Genomic DNA, 22,992 nt, shown 5'->3' with positions numbered 1-22,992 from the left:
TTAAACGATTGTGAAACGCCATTGACTTCAATCCAGGTAGATTCTATCATCAGAGAGCCGGAACTGAAAATTCTGGTGGGAACACGTGTCTGCCAGGTTCTACGAGAACTTCTCATCGATATCGGCTGCATAACCAATTGGTCCACTGGTTACAAGGTAGGAATTTAATTTTAAATAACATTCCCTTAATTCATGGGCATGGGAAACTTTTATTGATTCATATGTTATTAACTTCTGAACAGCAACTTATCTGATAAAGATTGAAAATTAATCGCTGATTTAATCATCGAAGTGCGGGGTTATCAAATTTACACTAAGATTTCCTAAAGACACATAAAGATACGGATTATTTTTAGACTAAAAGAGCTCTTCACAATTAACACACGACGTATTACAGGACACGACACTTAACGTTCTTACAAACGGAAAAAAGGATTCAAAATTACCTTTTTTGTCGACCGGTTTCGGGCTCAGTGTTGCCCATCTACAGGACGATGTCCGACTGATCACACGAAGAAATTACTGGCAGGATCGTACTACGAGTGTCATAGTATTCGTCGAAGGATGGTTCCTTTTTAAATTGAAAAGCGGCGACATAATTGGTGGGTCATCTTCATTCATTAGCGGTTTCTCTGAAGTGCTAATGAACATAGACTCCCATGCGTTCAAATGTGAGGCTTTTCTTACACATTTCTTATAGGACACTTTTTCCCAGTTGATGGAGTGACCCATTTCCGTTGCGTGGGCAGCTACGCTGGATTCATTGGCCCTGTTGTTATCTACAGCGTTTCTGTGTTCTTTAAGTCGAACTTTAAATTTACGACGAGTTTGGCCAATGTAAACAGCTGAGCAACTCTCACAGGGAATTTCATAAATTCCGGATCTCTCATCTTGCGGGATCTTATCCTTCAAGGAGACCAACCGATCCTTAAGGGTGTTGCCGCTCTTGTATGCTGTTTTCAGGCCATGTTGAGAAAGGATTTTTGTAATCCCATTAGTTAGTTTAGGGTGGAACGGCAGGCTAACTCTATAGGGTTCTTCTTTCTCTGGCCTAAAGGTGGTGGCATCACTTCGGAACTTTTTTCTGGCATGTTTCCGGAGAATTTTGAGGACAAATTCGTTGTCAAAACCGTTCAAAAAACCCGCCTCAAAGATTTTATTCTTTTCCTCTTCAAATTCTGCCTTTTCCATTGGGATATTGTACAGGCGGTGCGCCATGGAATGGAAAGCGGCTTGTTTTTGCGCACCAAAGTGGTTGGAATCGGCTGTTATGTATCGGTCGGTTGAGGTTGGTTTCCGATATATTCCGAATTTTATGCTGTTGTCCTCTTTCCTTGAGATTAAGAGGTCAAGGAAAGGGAGTTTTCCATCAATTTCTTTCTCTACAGTAAATTTTATCGAACTGTGTCTGGAGTTTAGAAGGTCTAAAGTCTGCGTGAGATAACGCTCCTTTACCGAGGCAAGGATGTCATCGACGTAGCGCCACCAGACACGTGGGAAAAGTCTTTCTCTTTTCTCCAAATCTGCTTCCAAGTCGCTCATGAAAACTTCAGCCAAAAGTGGAGATAATTTGCTGCCCATGCTAAGGCCAAAGGTTTGCTTAAAAAACTTACCCCGGAAAATGAAGAAATTCTGCTGGTTGTACTCCATTTACCCGAAAACCATTGCCCAGAATGAAAAATCCCCAGAATTCCAATCGCCAGAAAGAACCATTCCCCAGAATATTTTTCCCCAGACGAACCATTCCCCAGAAAAATTTTCGCCAGAATGTACCATTTCCCAGAAATTTTTCCACCAGAATGAACCATGTACCAGAAATTTTTTCGCCAGAAGAACCATTTCCCAGAAAATTGAAAACATTTATCCTTACTAGAAATTATTTAAAAAAAAAGGAATTGTTACAAAAAAATGGAGTTTCATAACTTTATTCTTTTGCGGCAAAGCCGCATCCAACGAGGATGAAGGGGCTGAGGCGGCACAAAGCCGCCGAAGCTCCCAAATCCGAGGAGGCCGCCGACCCGCCGTCGGAAGCGGCGGCCCTAAGACATTGGTCTAGGTCTGCCGGGGCTTCCTAGGTCTGCGTGAAAGCTAGGGGTGATCCTTTAGCCCCGTCCGCCACGCGACAGCGTGAAGGACAAAACGTCTTTCAAGTTCGAACGCGCAGCGTGAGGAGTCGGATACCAAAACGGTTTTTTAAAGGACCATGGTAAGCATTGAATCAATTAAAGTACCCAAACCATAAACAAAGCACAATATTGGTTCTAAAATAAATTTAGTTGGAAAATTTCAAAGTCGTTGTTTCATTTAAAAAATCATTTTGAAAAAATTAATTTCGAATCATATGAAATATTCGAGAATTCGTTAGAAAAAAAAAACAAATAAAAAAACTAGTGGAAAAAATCTGGGATTTGTGCCATTCTGGTAAATGTTCCATTCTGGGGGAAAAAATTCTGGGAAATGGTCCATTCTGGAAAAAAAAATTCTGGTAAATGGTGCATTCTGGGGAATTTTTTTCTGGGAAATGGTTCATTCTGGGGTTTGATTTCGGGTATTTGTCATTCTGGGGAAAATCCATTCTGGGCAATGGTTTTCGGGTAAATGGGATACAATCAATTCTGCTTCATGCATACTTCTGCCACTGCAAGGTACGCTTCTATTTTGTTGGGAGACACCCGGCGACGTTCCAAGTGCCCCCGTAAGCTGTTGAGGGCGTCCGATGTTGGTACACTAGGGAAAAGTGCGGAGACGTCGAATGAAACTAATATTTCGCCTCGACGCACTTTGAACCCTTTTAGGCGCTCAACCAGTTCCACAGAATTTTTTACACTTTTGCCATGCTTTACAGGGTAATTTTTCATTTCTTCGACCAGCCATGCTGCCATTTTTTCCGTAAAAAAGCATGAAGTAGTCTACTCCCGCGCTGATAAAGGCAATGCCGTCGTTATCATGGACAAACAGGATTACGACAATAGAGTTCGAGACATGATAGTCAACGGTCCATATGAGGAATGTATTTTCAAAAACGGTAAGCCAAAAGATCCACTCAATACCATGATAGAGGAGGCTAACGCGGTAAGACAGAAAGTCGCCCTCCTTATGGGTGATGCCAAACTTGAAAGAAAATTTCTAGTTCCGAACCCGAAAGTCGCTTCCCTCTATTGCTTGCCGAAAATCCACAAAAACCCGATAGCTATGCGACCCATCTCTTCAAATATCAGTACACCAACGGAAAAAATGGCAGCATGGCTGGTCGAAGAAATGAAAAATTACCCTGTAAAGCATGGCAAAAGTGTAAAAAATTCTGTGGAACTGGTTGAGCGCCTAAAAGGGTTCAAAGTGCGTCGAGGCGAAATATGAGTTTCATTCGACGTCTCCGCACTTTTCCCTAGTGTACCAACATCGGACGCCCTCAACAGCTTACGGGGGCACTTGGAACGTCGCCGGGTGTCTCCCAACAAAATAGAAGCGTACCTTGCAGTGGCAGAAGTATGCATGAAGCAGAATTTCTTCAATTTCCGGGGTAAGTTTTTTAAGCAAACCTTTGGCCTTAGCATGGGCAGCAAATTATCTCCACTTTTGGCTGAAGTTTTCATGAGCGACTTGGAAGCAGATTTGGAGAAAAGAGAAAGACTTTTCCCACGTGTCTGGTGGCGCTACGTCGATGACATCCTTGCCTCGGTAAAGGAGCGTTATCTCACGCAGACTTTAGACCTTCTAAACTCCAGACACAGTTCGATAAAATTTACTGTAGAGAAAGAAATTGATGGAAAACTCCCTTTCCTTGACCTCTTAATCTCAAGGAAAGAGGACAACAGCATAAAATTCGGAATATATCGGAAACCAACCTCAACCGACCGATACATAACAGCCGATTCCAACCACTTTGGTGCGCAAAAACAAGCCGCTTTCCATTCCATGGCGCACCGCCTGTACAATATCCCAATGGAAAAGGCAGAATTTGAAGAGGAAAAGAATAAAATCTTTGAGGCGGGTTTTTTGAACGGTTTTGACAACGAATTTGTCCTCAAAATTCTCCGGAAACATGCCAGAAAAAAGTTCCGAAGTGATGCCACCACCTTTAGGCCAGAGAAAGAAGAACCCTATAGAGTTAGCCTGCCGTTCCACCCTAAACTAACTAATGGGATTACAAAAATCCTTTCTCAACATGGCCTGAAAACAGCATACAAGAGCGGCAACACCCTTAAGGATCGGTTGGTCTCCTTGAAGGATAAGATCCCGCAAGATGAGAGATCCGGAATTTATGAAATTCCCTGTGAGAGTTGCTCAGCTGTTTACATTGGCCAAACTCGTCGTAAATTTAAAGTTCGACTTGAAGAACACAGAAACGCTGTAGATAACAACAGGGCCAATGAATCCAGCGTAGCTGCCCACGCAACGGAAATGGGTCACTCCATCAACTGGGAAAAAGTGTCCTATAAGAAATGTGTAAGAAAAGCCTCACATTTGAACGCATGGGAGTCTATGTTCATTAGCACTTCAGAGAAACCGCTAATGAATGAAGATGACCCACCAATTATGTCGCCGCTTTTCACCTTCACCAAAAGAAAAATTTAAAAAGGAACCATCCTTCGACGAATACTATGACACTCGTAGTACGATCCTGCCAGTAATTTCTTCGTGTGATCAGTCGGACATCGTCCTGTAGATGGGCAACATTGAGCCCGAAACCGGTCGACAAAAAAGGTAATTTTGAATCCTTTTTTCCGTTTGTAAGAACGTTAAGTGTCGTGTCCTGTAATACGTCGTGTGTTAATTGTGTAGTTAAGTTCTTACGTTGGCACAAATCCGCTTGAAAATGAGTAAAAGAGCTCTTCGTTAGAGAACCGATTTATTGCGGAGATGCGAAATTGTCAAGTGCTGAAAAGCTTTCTAAAGTAGTTTGAATATAAGAAAGATAAGGTTGCTGCATCTATTTTCTAAACACCCGGAGTAGTTTGTTCATTTGGTATGTTTTGTATGATTTTGGGTCTATTTCTGACTTTTTTAGTTTCACTCCGCTCAGGCGAGAAAGTTCAGGTCGGGTAAAATTTGGCTAGTTATTCACACGACTAGCTGAAAAGTCCTTTGAACCTTTTATAATGGTGCATTGACTGGCATTCTTACTAAGGTTTTCAATTTTGGAATTAAGAAAATTTAAATAAATTCAGATTTTAGCTTAAATTGGCTGGCAGCAAGTGAAGATATTGGCTCCGGGTCACCAGCAGTGGAGATCTTCTATCTCAGCCCCATGCGTCGGACAATCGGAGGTGGAATAATGTTCAGATTCAAACTTGACCACATAGTTCAGGAATATTCTTACTGTAGAGGTGCGGTACCTATTTGAAATCTATTTCATCAAAAGTTAAATTGTTAAGGGTCATGTGATATATTGTTCAAAAGTCGTAAAACGTGATGAAAATAATGTGATTTTAATAAATTATGTACATAATGAGTATAGATATCGCTATGACTGTTAAAAACAATTAAGGCATCCTTTTTCATAAAAAGCATATCCTGTTGCATCTTCGACCCAGGGCTCGGGCTATTCCCATTTACAATATGGGAAACGTTCGATCCCAGGTCGAAGCGATATTTTTTTCTTATCCTTACTAGCCTAATAGTACTGTTGCATTTGTTTTCTTCTCTGTCGGTAAATATGAAGTTTTATTGACTTAAACCTATAAATAAACAGAGCTCACATGTAATGGACATTGAAGCGTACACATTCGTAAAAGACACACACTCATATCGATTTTTTTTTTGCTTGTTTAAAATATTCGATTCGCAGTCAGTCGCTTTCTATTTTTTTTTGTATTTGAACGATTCAATTGAGGAAGTCGACAACGATCGATTCTTGTTAAGATCCTTTTTTTCGATCGCTCCGAGGCTGTTTATAAGATTACTCCTATAAATCCCTAAGGTTTTCCCTCTAGCATGATCTATTTCGATCGCTTTTCGTTGACCTTAATGTAGCTAGGATTGCTGAAAGCATCGTTTGGGCCCGGTTCACCCATCCGTTGTACGTTGGTGTATTCGGGTTCCGGTTGTTGTTGGATCTTCGTTGTGCGTACCATCGGAACCGGACTGGTGGCTTCGGTTTCGGAATCGGAATTGAACCCTCCCGGGCCACCGAAGTTGCCCTGGCTGCGCAACATTGGTATCTCCTCCGGGATGTTCTTCTTTTTGTGCCGTTTGCTTCCCGTCTGGGGACTACTGTCCAGATTGTTCTTCAACGTCGGCGACGGTTGGCTGTTGTTGAAGGCTGCGAAATCGAAATGGCTCTCCTCGGAGTCGTCAGATTTGTTGGTGGTCATCTGCAGGTAGGCCGAGTCATCGGTAACTGCAGAACAAGGAATGTCATTTAAAATTTTGTTCAAAGCTTCTCATGTTATTTGAGGTAGATTGCGCAAGACTTACTAGGTGGGAGCGGTAAAATAATCCCATTAACATAGGTTGGTGCGGATGGTGCTGGTTCTTCCGGTGGTCCCCAGTTGGCCAGATAATCTGTTTCGCCTCGCTTCTCTTTCTCTGCGTTTACAGCCAGATATGGCTCGTTGAGATCGATGTAATGCTGCAAAAATAAAATTTTATTTGAAAACCTTCCTAACCCTTAACAATAAACACTCACATTTCGCAACTCCTCCGGGAGCATGGCGTTGAATCGACTTTTCAGATCTTTGAACGTTGGACGCGAATCTGGCTTCACGTTCCAACAGTTCAACATAATGTCGTAGATATCTTGGGTGGAGTACTGCGGTTTCTCCATGCGATATCCGTCACGTAGTTTGTTGTACAGATCTTGGTTGGCCTCCATGCCCGGATACGGTACCTTGGCCAGAGAGAAGAACTCCCACAACACAATGCCGTACGCCCACACGTCCGAATAGGTGCTGAACACATTGTCGCTAATGCACTCCAAGGCTAGCCACTTGAAGGGCAGCGGTGCCTCGCCCTTTTTCTTGTAGTTGTCGTTCTTGTACATCGATCGAGCCAGACCAAAGTCACATATTTTGACTACATTATCGTCACAAAGTAGGATATTACGAGCGGCAAGATCTCCGTGAAGAACCTTTCTGGTGGCCAGGTATTCCATGCCGCAAGCCACCTGAGAAGCCCAACAGACCAGATCGGTTGAGGTGACCGAACGAGCCGGCCCTTTGTAGTCCATGCCGTAATTGGAACGCCACAAGGGTTCATTCGAGTTGACTGTATTGTTCCCGGTATCTACGGCATCACCTTGAATGAAAGAAAATATTTTATGAATGTTACATCATTTTAAAAAGTTTGTCAGATTTGAACAGCTTATGGTAACAACTTTTACTGTTTGATGAATTAATCAATTCATCTCTTCAAATATCATTGTCGAGTACCCGACTGCAATAAGTCTCTTAAGGTAATAGCTAGATATCTTTAGGTCACTGAATGTATCTCGGAGGGCCAAACAAGGAACAAAATTGATCAAATCCGCACCAGCTGAAATTAACTAACAAACGTAGCGTAGACATTGGATTTGACCATCATCCCATCCTTGGTGCAAAACGACTGAAAGTTGACAGAGAAACTCGTATGTCGATACGACGTACCACAGACGTACGCCGTTTGGGGAATCTAGAGGTGAAGAAGGCATAAGTTGAACAGCTTGTATCTTAAGTCTTGGAACTGCCGACAGATGGAATAGTCGAAAAACAGTGGTGTGGAATCAAGAACGCTTTCATCACGACGATCCATGGAGGATGTGTGAAAGAAGATGTAATGAATATCGGATTAAACCTGCAGAATGGTCGATGATTGATGAAAGGCTAAAGTCGGAATTGAGCACGCTTGAACCGGGTCATCCAAAGCAGCTGTCCGTTTGTGGTATACGGGAATGGAAAAGGCAGTAAAACGAAATCAAACATAATGTTCTAAGTTCGTAGAGTAATACAGGGTTTGTCCGGCAAGTAATAGGACTGATTGTTTTCCGTCGCGACTGTACTCCGGAGCGTAAGTGCGTCGACTGGATAAGGTCGTAGAGGGCGTTTTCAACTAACAAAAGACCGGCTGTTCGGTTGTCTTCTAGCAACGAGAGAATCAGGAGAGCCATTTTCGCGCGACGTGTTTCTGTGAGTGGTGTAAACCGAAAATGAAGTGTTCTTTAGACCACGCCCTCCGAAATAGCTTGGTGCCAACGAAACACACCACTTCTTGCTAAACCAACATCTTGGTAAGCCTGCTTGATCATTTCAAACGTCTCTGTTGCAGATTTACCGAGTTTCACACAGAATTTCGCGTACCTCTGGTCTCCTCTGGCTCTCATGTTTCCCCATTGCTATGAAACAACCGAACAGCCACTCTTTCGATAGCTAGGAACGCCCTCTACCTAATCCAGCCGGCGCGCGCACGCTCCGAAGTACAGTCGCGGCGGAAAACATTATTTTTTTTATTTACATAGTATTCCGTCTTACGACATAACTTGACGAACATAATTCCTAAAATTCACTCGGTCCATGGCAACCGTTCTCCAATTTCGGATGGAAATCGGCGGCGGAAAACAATCAGTCCTATTACTTTCCGGACAAACCCTGTAGAAAGTATTAGAGAAACATGAGGTACCAAAGAAAGAAAGAACATAAGCCGTAAATATCATGAATTGTGATACAGAAGCAATATACATGGTGTGTTTCGATAGAAGGTCCAGCAAGTTGAACGGCTTTGTTGTTTCTTTAACATTTTTCATCACCTTCGAAAAAAGAAGCAGTCAAACCAGCTGGTAGACGAGCTAAAAGAGCCTGGACAAACTCCCTAGCCGAAGAGAGGGAATGAGCTGCCGCCATTAGAGATATCCGATTCTGGTATGACATTTCTCCGCCTTAGTGGTGCAAGGAGTTATGCTAGAATGCCGCTGAAAGACCGATCAAGTTACAGATCGAACAGATCAGCTTATCTTTGGACTGAGCATTTCGAACAACTTTCAAATTAGCAATGGCCAACAAGTTATAGCATTACAATTAAGTTCGTGTAGCTAGTTTGTTTTAAGCGTGTAGTCCTATTATGTGAGTGAAAAACATACCAGAGAAAAAGTATTTAGAGTGTAGCTGTCAGACGCACAAAGAGCGAGGAATCATCAGTGCACGAAAACAATCAGCGAAAGAAAACGATTTGTCGGTAAAATTCGCCATCGCGCTTTAAATTGCGAATAAAAAGTGTGGAGAATCACTCGGTGTCCCGGAACCGCAGCCATCGATCACGAAGGATATCCCGGATTAACTTGGTGAAAAGCTCCTGGACAACTGATTGAGGGCGACACGTATTAGCAATCGACCAAGTTAGCACCGACAAAAGATGCCCTGAGCAGAAACAACGGTTGAGGTTAGCATTGTGCTAGGAGAAGAAAGTAGAGAGTGAAAGAACATTCTAAGCAGATCAAAACAGGTAGTAGCACGTACAGAACTGCTGCCCTGATATTCATCCATCCGACGTTGGGAAATGGAAGTGCAGAAAGAAAGCGACCCCTAGTGGGCCGGAAGCTGAGCCGTTGCGCAAGTGCCGATCGCTTTTCGGGACTCAATTTTTCGCCATTTTGGTTATGAGAGTTCCGTTTTTGCGTAAGTAAGGTGCGGACGTGGTGAGAGCCAGCCGGATCAGGCCGGATGTCATCCGAGGTGCTCCGGGCAGCTGCGGTACGCCCGTCGAAGCCTTGCAGCCAGAAAGGGTTGTCAGATAGGAAATATTCGCGACCGGATTCTGAGATATTCTGCTGTAATACACCTGTGCCGCCCGAGCTGTTCAGAGTCTCCGAAACATCTTGCGGTCACGCCAGATCTGTTTACGAACAAAAATCTGAATCTTCAACTGAAACGTCGAATCCGTATTGTTATGCACCCATACTGGATCTCAAATGTGGAATTTTATCGCCGGTTTCAACAAAAGGCACTAGACATCGAGAATCGGGAACGTAAGTGGATATTTATTGGGCATAAGATGCGAAAAGAAGAGAACGAGATTTACAGAGAGGCGCTTGACTTGATTCCGGATGGGCATCGAAGAAAAGGCAGACCCAATAGCCGCTGAAATACGCACAGTTGACAAGAACCTAGGCTCAGGCAGCAAGTTAACACGTTCGTCGCACAAAAAAAATCTCGAAGCGTGAAAGTAATGCGAGAGAGCTCCAGATTTACAAGGCGTGACAAAACTGAGCGGCTATCTTGCGTATAAGAACCGTCACCCTTTTATGGTTCCCATGGCGACAAACGTGTTAAGACGCTGGCTCCGGATAGCCAACAGTGGAGATCTTTTTTTTCAGCCAAATCCATCAGTCATTCGGCGCCGGGTGTTTTTAAGGTAAATTAGATATCTTGAAATCGGCCTTAAATGGCTTTTTTGAGGCAAGAAATGGTTTGAACGATGATTCACTTCTGAAAAGAAGCTGACCTCCACACCATACAGCGGGTTAAAAAGCAGAAATACGGATTTTGGTTTCCAGAAAGATCAAGAACCCGCGCACACGTTCTGACGACTCCCATGCAACAGAACCGTGCATCGTTGAAGGTCCGGCCCTAATTTACCAGCAATAGTAGAACTTTGCTGGTGAAGATCAGCCGAACACCCTAAAGAAGTTAAGATCAACCTATTCATGTATAGAAATAGATGAAAGTTTTAAATAAACAACATACCTTCAACCGAGGTCATCACGGTTGCCTCCGTATTGCAGCTGTCCACCATGGCCATATTCTGGATGCCAGAGTGCCGCACGTAGCCCTTGGAGTTCATGTGGTTCTTGGGATTGGTGTAGGCGGCCGAATTATTACTGTTGATGTAGTTGCAGTACAGCGGATGGTTGTTGTTTTCAACCATTGATCGTTGCAGGTGTTGTTGTTGTTGTTGTTGATGATGATGTTCAGGTTGTATTCGACCCGGATGGTGATGACCGTTGTTGGAATTACCATTGTTCAAGTTATGGGTAGAGAACGAAAGATTAACGTACTTCAAGCCCTGACTGTGGATTTGCATCCAGTAATTGCCGACGAAGGAAAATATACCCGTTTACGCACAAAAAGATGCATTACACACCATCACCAGGAAGCGGATTGGAAATTCAGTTTCACAGCACAATGCGTTTTAGGATTTATACCAGAATTGTTGCAGTTGGGATGCGGCAAGTGTTAGCACACGGTTTGTTTTTGAATCAACGCACACCAGGGTTGGACATAACACAATCCAGAAACGATGAGTAAACACACAGGAAAAAGTGATAGAATGAGAAAGTGAGTCCCAGAAAGGAAAGCCGGTTAGGATGATGTTTAAAGTTGTTTTCGTTTATGAAGGTTAAAGAAACGGAGGTTGTAGATCAATGTTGATCAGCATGAAAAGAAATTGAGAAAGTTAGATTACATTCGTTGATTTGGTTCAACAATCGTGGTAAATTAAAATTTGAAAGGACAACTTGCCACGATTGTTGAATCCAACCATTCACCTGTTATTAGTCAAACAATTAAAACGTTCTGCTACTAGAGTGTGTTAATAGTTTAGCGCAATCCTCTCATACCTGTTGTAGATGTAGCCCGCCTTGGACCAACGGAACATGTTCTTTTCAATCGATGGATCAATTTCACCCGTTTCAGTATTGACTTGGTCGATAAAGTAGGGACGATGTTTCAGTAGGAAGTTTTGAACATTTCCAAACCGACAGTATTCCACGATGACCATCAGTTCTCCTAAAATAAGAGACAGTTTAAGAACTTAAGTCATAGAAAAAACGGTCACTCTTACGCTTTGCTATATTTTTAGTAACAGCTCCCAGCAGATTAACTACGTTGAGATGTTGACCCAAATGGACCATAATTTTCAGCTCCGAAATCAGTGCTCGCATGACTTCGTTGTCTGTTTGTTTCTTAACCATTTTAACGGCTACCGTTGTTTCATCCTCACTGACCATAATTCCTTGGGCTGTCGCCTTCAAAACCACTCCGAATGCTCCGGCACCCAGTTGTTTTCCAAGCTTAAGTTTTTCCTTAGGGAATTCGTATTCGGTTTTGTATGGCAACCGGTCGGCTTGTTCGTCAAGTGATAGTTCCGGATTGATTTGTTCGATGTCACCTTCGACGAAATTTGACAACCCTGCATCTTTCAATGCCTTGACTTCTCGCTTTTTCTTGAAGTAAAACAACGAAATGAGGATCACGGCAAATATCAATACGAATAAAATGCTCAATACGACAATGATCCAGGATCGTTGGACGGCAATAGTTTTCACTCTCAAGTCCCAAACTTTCTCGACAGTGGCCACCTTATTGCTAACTCGACAAGTGTACACGCCTGTATCCTTTTCTTTCAAGAACTGGAAGAACAACGATCCGTTGTTCATCTGAATTCCGTCGTCCAGCTCCATGGGTTCTCCATTTTTCAACCATTCTATCGAGGGTCTTGGCATACCATCGGCGGAGCATTGGAACAAGTTGGTATCTCCCAATCCGAGCTCTCGCTGCTCTTTTTCGTGGCCGTTCAATATACTCGGCGCTTCTGGAGTTTCCACCGTCAGTCGAAGCTCTTTGCTCTCAACTTGATCCGAGTCTCGAACGTCTGTTTCACAGCGGATTTCGCCGTGATGTTCCGCGCTTGCCGACTCAATCACCAGTCGTTTTCGATAAGCATAAACTTCGTACCAACTCTCCAGGAAAATTCCCTTCTCTTCGCTTTGTACTACTTCCATTTCGTTCAGGAAAAATGTTATCCGATCCGTATGATTGTAGACCAATGCCGCGCATACGATCGACACCCGATCACCGTTCGTGACTTCCAGCTGAGGTGATTCCCGATAGATCCAAACCGGTTCCTCTAGGTTACTGATCAACATGTCTGCCATTATCGTGCTTCGTCCCTTGGCATTGTTTGCCAAACACATCACGTACCCAGCTGTTTCCGCATTGATGGTAAACTGTTCCGTAGTCAAATACTCCTTGCTTGAACCATTGTCCGGCAGTCGAAGTCCCTGCAGGTTGAGATAGATTGAAATAAGATTGTTTATTGTTGTAAGCATTCTAAACTAAGTGCTAGCTCCTGATTTAGAATGTCTGTTATATCGAACTAAGAACAGCTACCAACAACCGGCGAGACGGCCCACATACATTTAATGAAGCAACAGCCAACAAGACAACTACAGAAAAACGGACCTCAGAAATACTGCAGCGGAAAGTGTTCAGAAATCTAAATCAACATGTCAAAATCAGTCAAAATATTTCGCCCGAACGATTCCCAATAACGATGCTGGCCAAGTGTGAAAATCGTCAGAAAGAATAATGGCGATATCTCAGTTCGCGCGGTCCTCTCAGGAATCGACAGAACATGTGAAAAAATTGGGATACGAGTCACCGAACTTCTAATATAACCGTTCGTTTCAGCGACGCTCGCAGAACGACGAATATTCTCATTCGGCTTGACCTATCGAGATATTGGCCACGAATACAAACGCGTGCAAAGTCAGTTTCAAATGTACACTCGTACGGAGTAGTCGCAGTTTACTCGTGTATTTTCTCTATGTGCGCTTTCAACCTGAGCGGTCGGCGTTTGAGGCAGAACGCATTCGAAGGGAAACATTGCATCATTGCATCTATATCAGATTATTTCGTGGCGTGTTTCTCTGTGTTATAGATGGGAAAAACATCGAGCACATAAACTGAAGAGCGAAGAAAAGTAGAAAGCCGTTCGTTCGTTCTCTCGAACCAAAAAGGCCGCGGTGGGTGGTTCAAAAAAGAGCTACGGCACAGGTTAAAAAAACAAAACACGGTTAAAAAAGACTGATACTGGATATGTGATTATTCCATTTTCATCGTAATATGGATAATCTGCTGAACGAAATCAATGCAAATTCGGGGATGCTTAACATCATGTGAATCACAGTTCTGTCGTTCTCTTGTTAAACCTTAGAAAATATGTTTGCGCCACCTGCTTAAACAATCCGGCATTACTCAAGTAAAACCACAAGAACATCGTTGAAAAGAAATAATAAAGGGCCAAGATTACTTCCTTATGGAACCACCCTAAAACTATTGAATTCATAGTTTATTTGCCAAGCAGTTGTTGCAAAAGTTTGTTGTGATCGTGTTTGTAACTTGATTTCTCACTTCCCACTGCCTCTGAGTCTTTCGGTCCAGGACAATCCATAAAACTTACCATCTTCAACATAATATGTTCTTCTTCGGGTCTGAGCACAAGCCTTGCACTCTGTTTCTTTGAGCGAATTTCAAGAGTGCCGATTACAAAACGAAAATATTAGTTGAATATCAAGTTTTTTTTTCAAAAATAAAGGCAATGAGTGGGACATCTGCCTCAGCAGTCAGTGTAGGAAATGCGGATGAATATCTTACCGTTTCTTTGATATCCTTGGCAGCGATTGACCGGGAGCAGTTGGTCCAAGGGATGCTGGTGCAGGGGAAGAATGCAAACTTCATTTCGGGTTTCGGATATCCGATGGCAGTGCACGAGAAGGTAACCGGTTCCTCTGGCCGGGCGTATTTGGGATCCATCATGAGGATTGGTTTCTCTGAAAAGGGGTTTTGATTACAAAGTTTTGCGTTTCGGTTCTTGGTTTTGAAGAGGTGTTAAAAGGCGAATCGAGAATAAGCAGCTGTTAGCGACGGAGTGTTAGTGTTTAATCTAAGTCGTCTTTACCTTGGATGAAAACTTTCATCGAACGATTTGCCTCGGCCCCTCCGTTACTGGCAATTAGGGTGTAGTTGCCGATATCCCTCACGCTAGGTTTGAAGATGGTCAGGGTAACAGATTTTGAAGTGATCGAGATGTTGTACTTCTCGCCGGCTTCCAATGGATTGTGGTCGTCATCTTTGACCCAGTAGAATTCCGGTTGCGGATGAGCCACGTATGAGAAAATGATTCGGACCGGTCGAGTTGTGGAAGCACTAATAAATGGCAAGTTGTTGTCCTCCGTTATGTTGATGAAGGAATCCGTGGTTATGATCAGGCGGTGATTTCGATGATTGATATGCTTGTTGTGATCCTCAACCTCACATTTGTAGTATCCATCGTCAGCCCTCGTCGAATGCGAGATCAGCAGCTCTAATGTACCAATCACATAATTGGAGCGTTGACTGTGGTTTTGGACCGATATTCGATTGACAGTCACGCGTGAATTCTATAAAAGAAATTTTAGTTTTTCGAAACGTTTGACTCGACAAGAAGGCCTAAAAAGGCATAAAATAACTTAATCTTACGTTTTCAGCCCGCTTCATGTTCGGCAGCATCCATCGCATATCGAACTTGACTCCATCCTGCACATCTACGGTGCAGATCAGCCTGATCGGGTGGCCCAGAGTAATGTGTTCGCCACCCTCGCTCTCAACCCTTGGCTTCTGAATGTACTCGGTTACGGCTATTGAGCATTCGAACGTTTTGTGAGATTACCCCATTTGATTGTTGCCGAAAAATTTTGGGAATCATTTGGTAAAACAATAAATGAAAATTAATACTTGGTTCATCACATTTGAGGTTAGGCTGCACAAACAAAATATTTTAAAAGCGAAATAACTTTGATAAGGGTATCGGTTTTTTGTTTTCTAAATACGGGAATCGGTTAAAATTATGACATTATTACAGCGAAACAAAACATATAAATAAAATACATGAAAACTAACGAAATACGGACAGATGCAAACCAAGCTGTTAGTTGAGGGTGAAGCGGAAAAACATGCACGCAAAAAATGTTTTTTTTTTTTTCATAATGAAAATGTAAAATGATTTGAAAATTGAAAATGTTTCAATGATAATTTTTTATTCTGTAAATATTTCTCAGCATGATATTTTACATGAAAGCAGACTTAAAATATGCATCAGTTTTTAAGTTTCAATTTCAAAAGTAACCTCTTGGAGCAATTAAATGTTGTAGTACTAAAATAAATTATTTTTATTCAAACTCAACTTCATCATTTTTTTTTCACCTCAAACCATAAAATCTATCGCTTAGTAAAGATCACGGACCTGGTTCCTTAATAAGATCTGGAACTTGAATCTGGTCTCGATTTTGATGTACTACAAAATTCTGACCCACAACAAGATTGAGCTTGATTCCAAGCGAGCATGATTTTGGTTCGGAACTGGATCCCGATCTAGATCCTAATTCTAATTCCGATGTTGATTCAGATTCCAATACTTAACCTGATCTTGGACTTGTTCTGGATCCAGTCGTCTTCGTGATCCTTATCAGGAACAAGAGCTAATCGTCATTCTTATTCTGATTCTGATTTTTTATCTGATTTCGTTCCTTATCTCAAACAGGATCTTGATCCTGATTATGTTTCCGATATGTAACTTGATCTTGATACTGATTCGTAACCAGATCTTGATCTTGATTTGGGATAAGATCCTGATTTCGATCTTAATCCTGATGTCTATCTTAAACCCTATTTCCGGTGCTAATCCCGATCATTTTTTTGAAACCTTATTAAGAATATAATTTTGATCCTGATTATATTCTGATATAAACTAGGGAAACTTATGGTAATAAGTACTCTTTTAAGAATACATGTACTCTATTTCGATCGAAAAATGAACGTACTCTTCTTTTTGTGAAATTTTACGAGACGTACTCGGTTTTTAACAAAGAAACTAATTTATTTCTTCCTATTCTTGAAGCTTTACAATATTTTGGAAACAAATACGGTAGTTTGCTGGAAAGCTTGGGTACAATTGGAAGGAATCTCGAATTTTGCGTTTAAAGTTAAGTATGTTCTTTGATAGGTAATAAATACTTTTCAAATAGAAGAATCTAAAAAATTACTAATATATATCCAACTTACAGAAAGTCTTCTTCGAGGTGTCGAACTAAACTAAGAGGGCAATTAGCGCCTTTTAGTACGCAATAAACACCTAAATAGTAGGCAATACGCACAACAGCAAATTACTCAAGAGGTTCGTACATTTAAAATAGCATAATTGTAATTGAAAACTCAGTTAAGATTTAAAGTATTTTAAAGAAAATTTAATAGTTTTTATGTAAAATTCATCTAATTTATAACAAATTTGGAGAAATTTTTATGGCTAAAATTTCTTGTTTTTTGGATGTATGTAAATTGATTCGCCTTACTCTTTTGAAAAATAATCTCAACGTACTCTTTTTGGCGTTGCAGGTTATGGTATGGTAATCCTTATCTAAACCCTGAAAATGCTCTGGAACCCGATGCTGGATCCTGATTTTAATGTTGATACCAATCCTACCTCCTAACCCCAATGCCATCCTGATGTTCAATCTGATAAGGAACCTGATCCTGAATCCTGGATCCTGATCGTAAAACCTGCTTTAATCCTAATCTTAGTTCTAGTCTCAAATCCTGATAGGGCCCAGCCAACATAGAATCGTAATAGAAATGATAATTTAGGTCGTTGAAAAAGACACTTCCAGGCATCTCTATCGTAAAAAGTTCTGAATGAATGACTCCTTATTCAATTACGGTGCCCTTCACGCGCATTACCCAGCAAACAAATCGGATTAGAAATGAAAGCTCAAATCGTGAACAGTGTTCATGCGAATCGGAATTCCTACCAAATCGTAAAAATCGTTATTTAAAGTCGGTATACATCGGATATGATATTTGTACATGGATTTGTGTACATTTCATCGGATATGATAAAAAGTCCACATGTTGGCAAATTTGTTCTCCCGCGCGGGATTCAAGTGAAAAATCAACCTTGTTGTTCTCTCTACGATAAGTAGTGCAACCAGATTGCTAAAAATTAGATGGTTCATTTGGAAAAATTGTCCAATGTTTGTATGCATTGAGAGCAAAACTTGCGCTCTCTCGCATACTTAGAGGATGTATGATTTTTTTTTCTTTTTTATAAGAATTTAACCCATTAAGGTCATTCTTCCTAGTGGATGTACGAATCAGGTGTTAAATATCGTCCAATTTGTATAAATTTTATCGCTTAAGCCAGAAGTTAAAAATATGCATGTATTGCCTCCACTTTTGTAGGGAAATGCTGTTTTTTCGAGTTTTTTACGATGATTCTATGAGGTATATGAAACGTTTAACATAGTTTATTGCTAAATATACCTAAGAAAATGTTTGCTGGGTAGGCGGATGATAATTTCCTCCGTAGTACTGATACACGATAAATTGACGTGGCTTTATTTGACACTCAAACGCCCTTCTTCCTCTCTTCAGCTCTTTAACAAAACATTTGACGAATTTTGAAGTCTTCTCAACTGTAGAACTATAGCTTGATAAATTTTAACTGTTGAGTTGGCCTCGTGATAAGGCGACGGTGGGTTAACTCAAACTCAACTCTATTTTTTTCCGAGCCATGTTCAGTAAAGTCCCTTCAAATAGATGTCCGTGCTAGGGAAAAACTAACTAAATTTACTAATCAATTAAAGCTTTTTGGTTAAACTTGATGGGCGAATGCAAAACAATGCACTAAATGCAATTTTTAATGCATATTGAAGTGTCTTTTAAAATTATTATAATCTCAACCCGTTCGTCCATTTATATCGAATTTCTAAAAGAAAAAGGTCAGGATTCGATTCAGAATCAGGACAGTGTTCCAAAAACTCTCGCATGAATAGGTAGTTTGAAGACGAAAGCACTGACCATACTGACTGGACACTCGATTTTGTTTGTTGGATATTTTTTCCAACAGTACGCAATATCGTTTCCAGAGTGCGCATCGAACGATTTGAAGAAATGTTATCCCAGTTAGAAAGTGCCACCCAACTTCTAAAAAAAGGCATTTCCTTCAATAAAATCGGGCTAAACAGGTACATTTTTCCTACAGGGCATTTGTATAGGAAAAAAATGTAGGTTCGCCACCTACCGTCGGTATTGCGAATCTGTAGAATTTGACAAAAAATATTAGCCAGAAAATGGTTGAATTTTTGTTCTAAATGTCTTGTCAGTGTGATCAGTGGCGAAAGAGTGTGTTTTGATTGCTTGGCAACAAGCTTGGTAATGTCTATCGAATTGGATGTCTTTTACAGTGACAGTTTCTTGACGCGAAATTCGCCCGAAATTATCAATTTGGACCTAAATTTCGATATGTTTCTGTAAGAAATTAATCTTCGTAGAGGGCTACGAATTAATTCTAGCACACAATATGATTTAGTCAGAGTGACCGAACAATCAACATTTGGGATGATTTTTCTTCAGCTGCTGCATGACTTATTTTATCCTGTTATTTTAGAGTTTACATATATGTACCTTTGAACCATTAACCTTAAACCTAGTATTAAAAATAGGAACATCTAACAGGAAGTATTAATTACCGTCACAATCGTTAATAATCCACGCACAAATATCCCTTAAGATTGGTTAAACAGGCACAGCTTAATATAACAAGTAGATGATTAGCTTTCCGATTGCTGAGATTTGGCGGTTCCAGGCTTTCCGTCCTAGGCTGAGGCAGCCGCCACGAGTTACCCATAGCATATTTGTTTATTCCCAGTGTTGCCCCAGGTTGCCACCAGTTTTGCACATACTGCTGTAATCGTGTTCGTTTATTCGTTCAGGTTCGTCACAGTTTTGCACTAAAACAACCGGTTGCAGCCTGAATACACTGACGACGATTTTGTTCGTTTATTCCAGGGACAGAGCTTCACTGAGTCAGCGGAATAAACAAATATGCTCTTAAATTATTTAGGTGAGTCGAAGAAGATCAGTGTTGTTTTCATTTATGCAAAAGTGCTAGTACAGGTGTTGTTGCATTCCAATTTGATAGTAGATGAAATTCCGATAGCTACGCCGATTGTCCAGAGAACCGTGTTGTTTCTAATGGGTGACTAAATTTTTTGTTGAAACTCCGCAGCCAGTTGAGGTTATGATAAGGTACTTCTACTCGAGGTGAAAATTTGCATTTGAGTGGTGGTATATCAATCCAGAGAAAAAGGTGAAAAAATGGTTATTCGCCAATTCGAGGGCCTCGGTGTGTAGCTGAAGGTGATTGCCAATTGCAGAGATGCAGTTTCTACTCGACAGTAAACACTGCTTCTTGACTTGAGCTTGATGGAAGATCATCATAGTGTGTATGAGGAGACCGGAAGGCGATCGAAGGGTTAGTTCCATCTATGGAGAAACATCAACTGCACACAAGATAGAGAGGTGTTATCGAAAGAACAACACGCTAGGGTGGTAGTTTGGTTTATTTTTTTTTGTAAATTGAAATTTTAATTTCTAGCAAAGGCGCACAGAGAGGCTAATGGCCGGGTGAGTTTTTTTACTTCAATTTAGTCTTAAAGGTAGAATGTTACTGAAAACCGCATACCTTGGTCATAATCATCTGGCAGATCACACGGCGCACGAGTGATCGGATGAATGGCAGGGTTGATGTTTGTTTGTGTTTTTTTTTATTTCGGTTATTCAATATTTTATCGGAAGTTTTTAATATCGCAGGAAATAAAAAAGAGATTAATATTTTGCCAGATTCTTCTTGTTAACCTATAGCTCTATTGTATGGTTTAGTGTTCCTTAACCCAAATTTTGATGACAACAACGAAGGCAACCTGATTGCGATTGTAGCTGGGAGCTGGGATATGTTCCGGAATCCCACCTAAATCATTGAAACATTTTGGTGAAATTCAATAGCAGATCAATTAATCAAGAATGAAGAAGGTGCATGCCATTATTAAGAACGGGTGTGCTGAAGAAAAAAAGATTGGAAACCATTGATCAACATTTGTTTGTTCTAATTTCAATTGTTGTGAAAAAAAACATAACAGATTTTTCATACGAATTCTAACTTACTCTTACTCTTTTGAATTCTAATTGAAACACAGTAACTGGATTTGATACAAGAACATGTTTTGACTTTCGAATCTAAATTTAAAATTTCCTATCTTTGAAAAGTGAAATCGGAATCTTTAACCCTTATCTGTATTATTAATCTGTTTTTTTTTATAATTTTGATTTCATATTTCATTTTGAATTCTGTATCAATCTGTAATAAGATTTTGATGAGTTTTTAGGTTTATTTGAAAAAAAAAAAACAAAGCGTCCTTCGAAAATGGTATAAACCAATTTTGAAATTTATGATTATTTAAATTTGCTGATTTTTTTTAGCCTAAACAACCTTTTCATTACCGATTGGATCGTCCGAAGTGTTGTTTGTGTTTAGAAAATAGCTTGTTTTTCAAACACCTAACACAAGACCAACATTTAAAAAGGATCTGTAGCTAATATAATTGAAATGGGTTATTGATTATTTTCTATTGTTGGTTTCGATTCAAACTACAATGTTGGCCATACAAGTACTCACACAATATGAAATTATCAATATTAGTTTATAATAAATATTGGTAAACAAATTTTATCTATCAAACTTGGACATAATGATATGTTCAACAAACAAACGGATCACAGAAACTACTTTTAAATACAACATACTTTCTGATATTTGCAATTTTAAAGTGGTTTTAACAAGTTCCAATTGTTGTAATGTTTACTGAATTAGGTAACGAAATGAATCTATGATTCGAGATCAGATCGATTGAGTATTGCTTTCCAAATAAGTACTTTGTAGTTGATCAATGATATGCTGCAGCTCATATCAGTAAGCGAGAGGAGGGAAAGAAACAAAACACGCACACACAAGCAGAAGGAGGAAAAGAAACCAGAACACATTAGAGAGATAGTTACAGGTTGCAAACTTAGACGCACTCGGTAGAGGAAGTGGTAGTACAGAGCTTGATGATGACGGTTGTGGTGGTGGTAAAGAAGATGGCGAGGGATTTGCCAGCGAAGGTGACAAATCGTCCGACCCGGTGGTTGTTGTTACGAATCTCCCCGCGCTAAGCTTGTTGGATCCAACACCAGAGCTATTCAAGCTTGCAACATAGTTGCTTCTACTGTTATTATTGTTCCACCCGCTGCCATAGCTGCCATTGCGGTAATCGCCCGTAGCTACCATCGCATCGTAGTACTCAACGTATTCGGCGAGGTCGTCGTCGAGGGATTGTGTAGTCGACCGGAATTCGTCGGTGGTTTCGCTACTGCTAGACCTGGTGTGTCGGGTGTTAGCGCTTGAGTAATCGAGCAGAGAAACTAAGGGACTAGAAATGGTCCAACCACTACTAGTAGGTTCATCGTCGAAGTCATCGTCTTCGTCTTCGTCGAAGGGATTAGAACTAGAGGAATCGAGCGGGTCACTGCTAGCGACCGACAATGGCAGCCAGGGAAGGGGGGGAACAGCGTTTCTTGCACGTGTATTTTTGCACTTCGGATTAGTAGTTGTGTTCAAAGAGGCCAGCAACGACTCACAGGTTTCCATGATCTCCACGTGGAAGTGTTTGGTCTTGTCGATATTATCCTTCTGACGACATAGGTATACGCCACTTTGATCCAACCGGTAGGCCATAAGGACAAAACCATGGGGTTCGCTGAATTTGTAGTCGTCTAACGGAGTCTACAGGAATAATTATTCGATTAGTATGTGGGATTCTTGTAATGTTGACTCTTTGAGTGCTGGTTATGCAAAAAAAACTGTAGTAGTGGTTGTAAAAAAAGTTTGATAGCAAGGTATGAGATAAAATGAAAAATGTAAACAAAATACAAAAATAAAATACGCTTGCGAGTACAACGTGTATTGGCGATTGCAAGTCGAGGTTCATGAATGAATGATTCACGGAATTTGCACATGTGGTGTGTTTTTTCTACTCGGTGACCCATTATCGTAGGGTGCCGACGCTTTTGCCTTCGGAAAGAGAGTTATTATCACTAATTACAATTGCATATACCATGCCCGTCGATGATAGGGCTGCTGCTTGTAATTTTTACACTGGAAGCAAACCGAGACGAGACGACCATATTCAAACGGTCGTCGTTGTTTGTCAAAGTGCAAATACGTACGCCATACTGTTTAGTAAGTATGTACATATGTACCTACACACTATTACTTTCGCTTGTGTGATGTTAGCTACTAAATATTTCGTCGAAACAGTATCATACAAACACGGTTGAGGATAGAATTGTTGTTTTCATAAATGGAGTCAATTGTAATTGTAATCAACCTCCCACG

The 22,992-nt window shown here is 40.9% G+C and overlaps 3 protein-coding genes across 12 annotated transcripts in view; 1 reads left to right on the top strand and 2 right to left on the bottom strand.

Moving 5' to 3' along the window:
• Nucleotides 1–49: 49 nt before the first annotated feature.
• LOC129743996 (vascular endothelial growth factor receptor 1-like) overlaps nt 50–22,992 on the top strand; it is a 106,071-nt gene continuing 83,128 nt past the window's right edge. The window contains exon 1 of the mRNA XM_055736275.1: nt 50–156. The gene's annotated coding sequence lies outside the window, so the exon portion shown is untranslated. The remainder of the gene's footprint in view (nt 157–22,992) is intronic.
• LOC129741705 (uncharacterized) lies at nt 520–1,581 on the bottom strand. The gene has a single exon (XM_055733451.1). The coding sequence runs from the start codon at nt 1,579–1,581 to the stop codon at nt 520–522; it is 1,062 nt and encodes a 353-aa protein (XP_055589426.1).
• The window catches only part of LOC129743991 (vascular endothelial growth factor receptor 1-like), a 49,897-nt gene continuing 32,315 nt past the window's right edge, over nt 5,411–22,992 (bottom strand). For 2 of the 10 annotated variants that reach the window (XM_055736257.1, XM_055736266.1), the window contains 11 exons: nt 21,615–22,380; nt 15,207–15,364; nt 14,647–15,127; nt 14,343–14,518; nt 14,149–14,205; nt 11,749–12,967; nt 11,525–11,693; nt 10,653–10,975; nt 6,629–7,236; nt 6,418–6,571; nt 5,411–6,340 (listed from right to left, as the gene is read on the bottom strand). In XM_055736257.1, the coding sequence (XP_055592232.1) occupies nt 5,940–6,340; nt 6,418–6,571; nt 6,629–7,236; nt 10,653–10,975; nt 11,525–11,693; nt 11,749–12,967; nt 14,149–14,205; nt 14,343–14,518; nt 14,647–15,127; nt 15,207–15,364; nt 21,615–22,380 (4,512 nt within the window). In that variant the 3' untranslated portion in view covers nt 5,411–5,939. Of the gene's footprint in view, nt 6,341–6,417; nt 6,572–6,628; nt 7,237–10,652; nt 10,976–11,524; nt 11,694–11,748; nt 12,968–14,148; nt 14,206–14,342; nt 14,519–14,646; nt 15,128–15,206; nt 15,365–20,244; nt 20,260–21,614; nt 22,381–22,992 lie in introns of all 10 variants that reach the window. The other 8 variants (XM_055736258.1, XM_055736264.1, XM_055736267.1 and 5 more) reach the window with 8 other exon arrangements.

Source organism: Uranotaenia lowii, chromosome 2, assembly GCF_029784155.1.
Source record: "Uranotaenia lowii strain MFRU-FL chromosome 2, ASM2978415v1, whole genome shotgun sequence".
Taxonomy (NCBI): Eukaryota; Metazoa; Arthropoda; class Insecta; order Diptera; family Culicidae; genus Uranotaenia; species Uranotaenia lowii.
This window is presented reverse-complemented; position numbering and strand designations above follow the sequence as displayed.

What these genes read in the sequence shown, in the direction of transcription:
- LOC129741705 (XM_055733451.1), bottom strand. Translation starts at nt 1,581, where the DNA reads ATGGGCAGCAAATTATCTCCACTTTTGGCTGAAGTTTTCATGAGCGAC.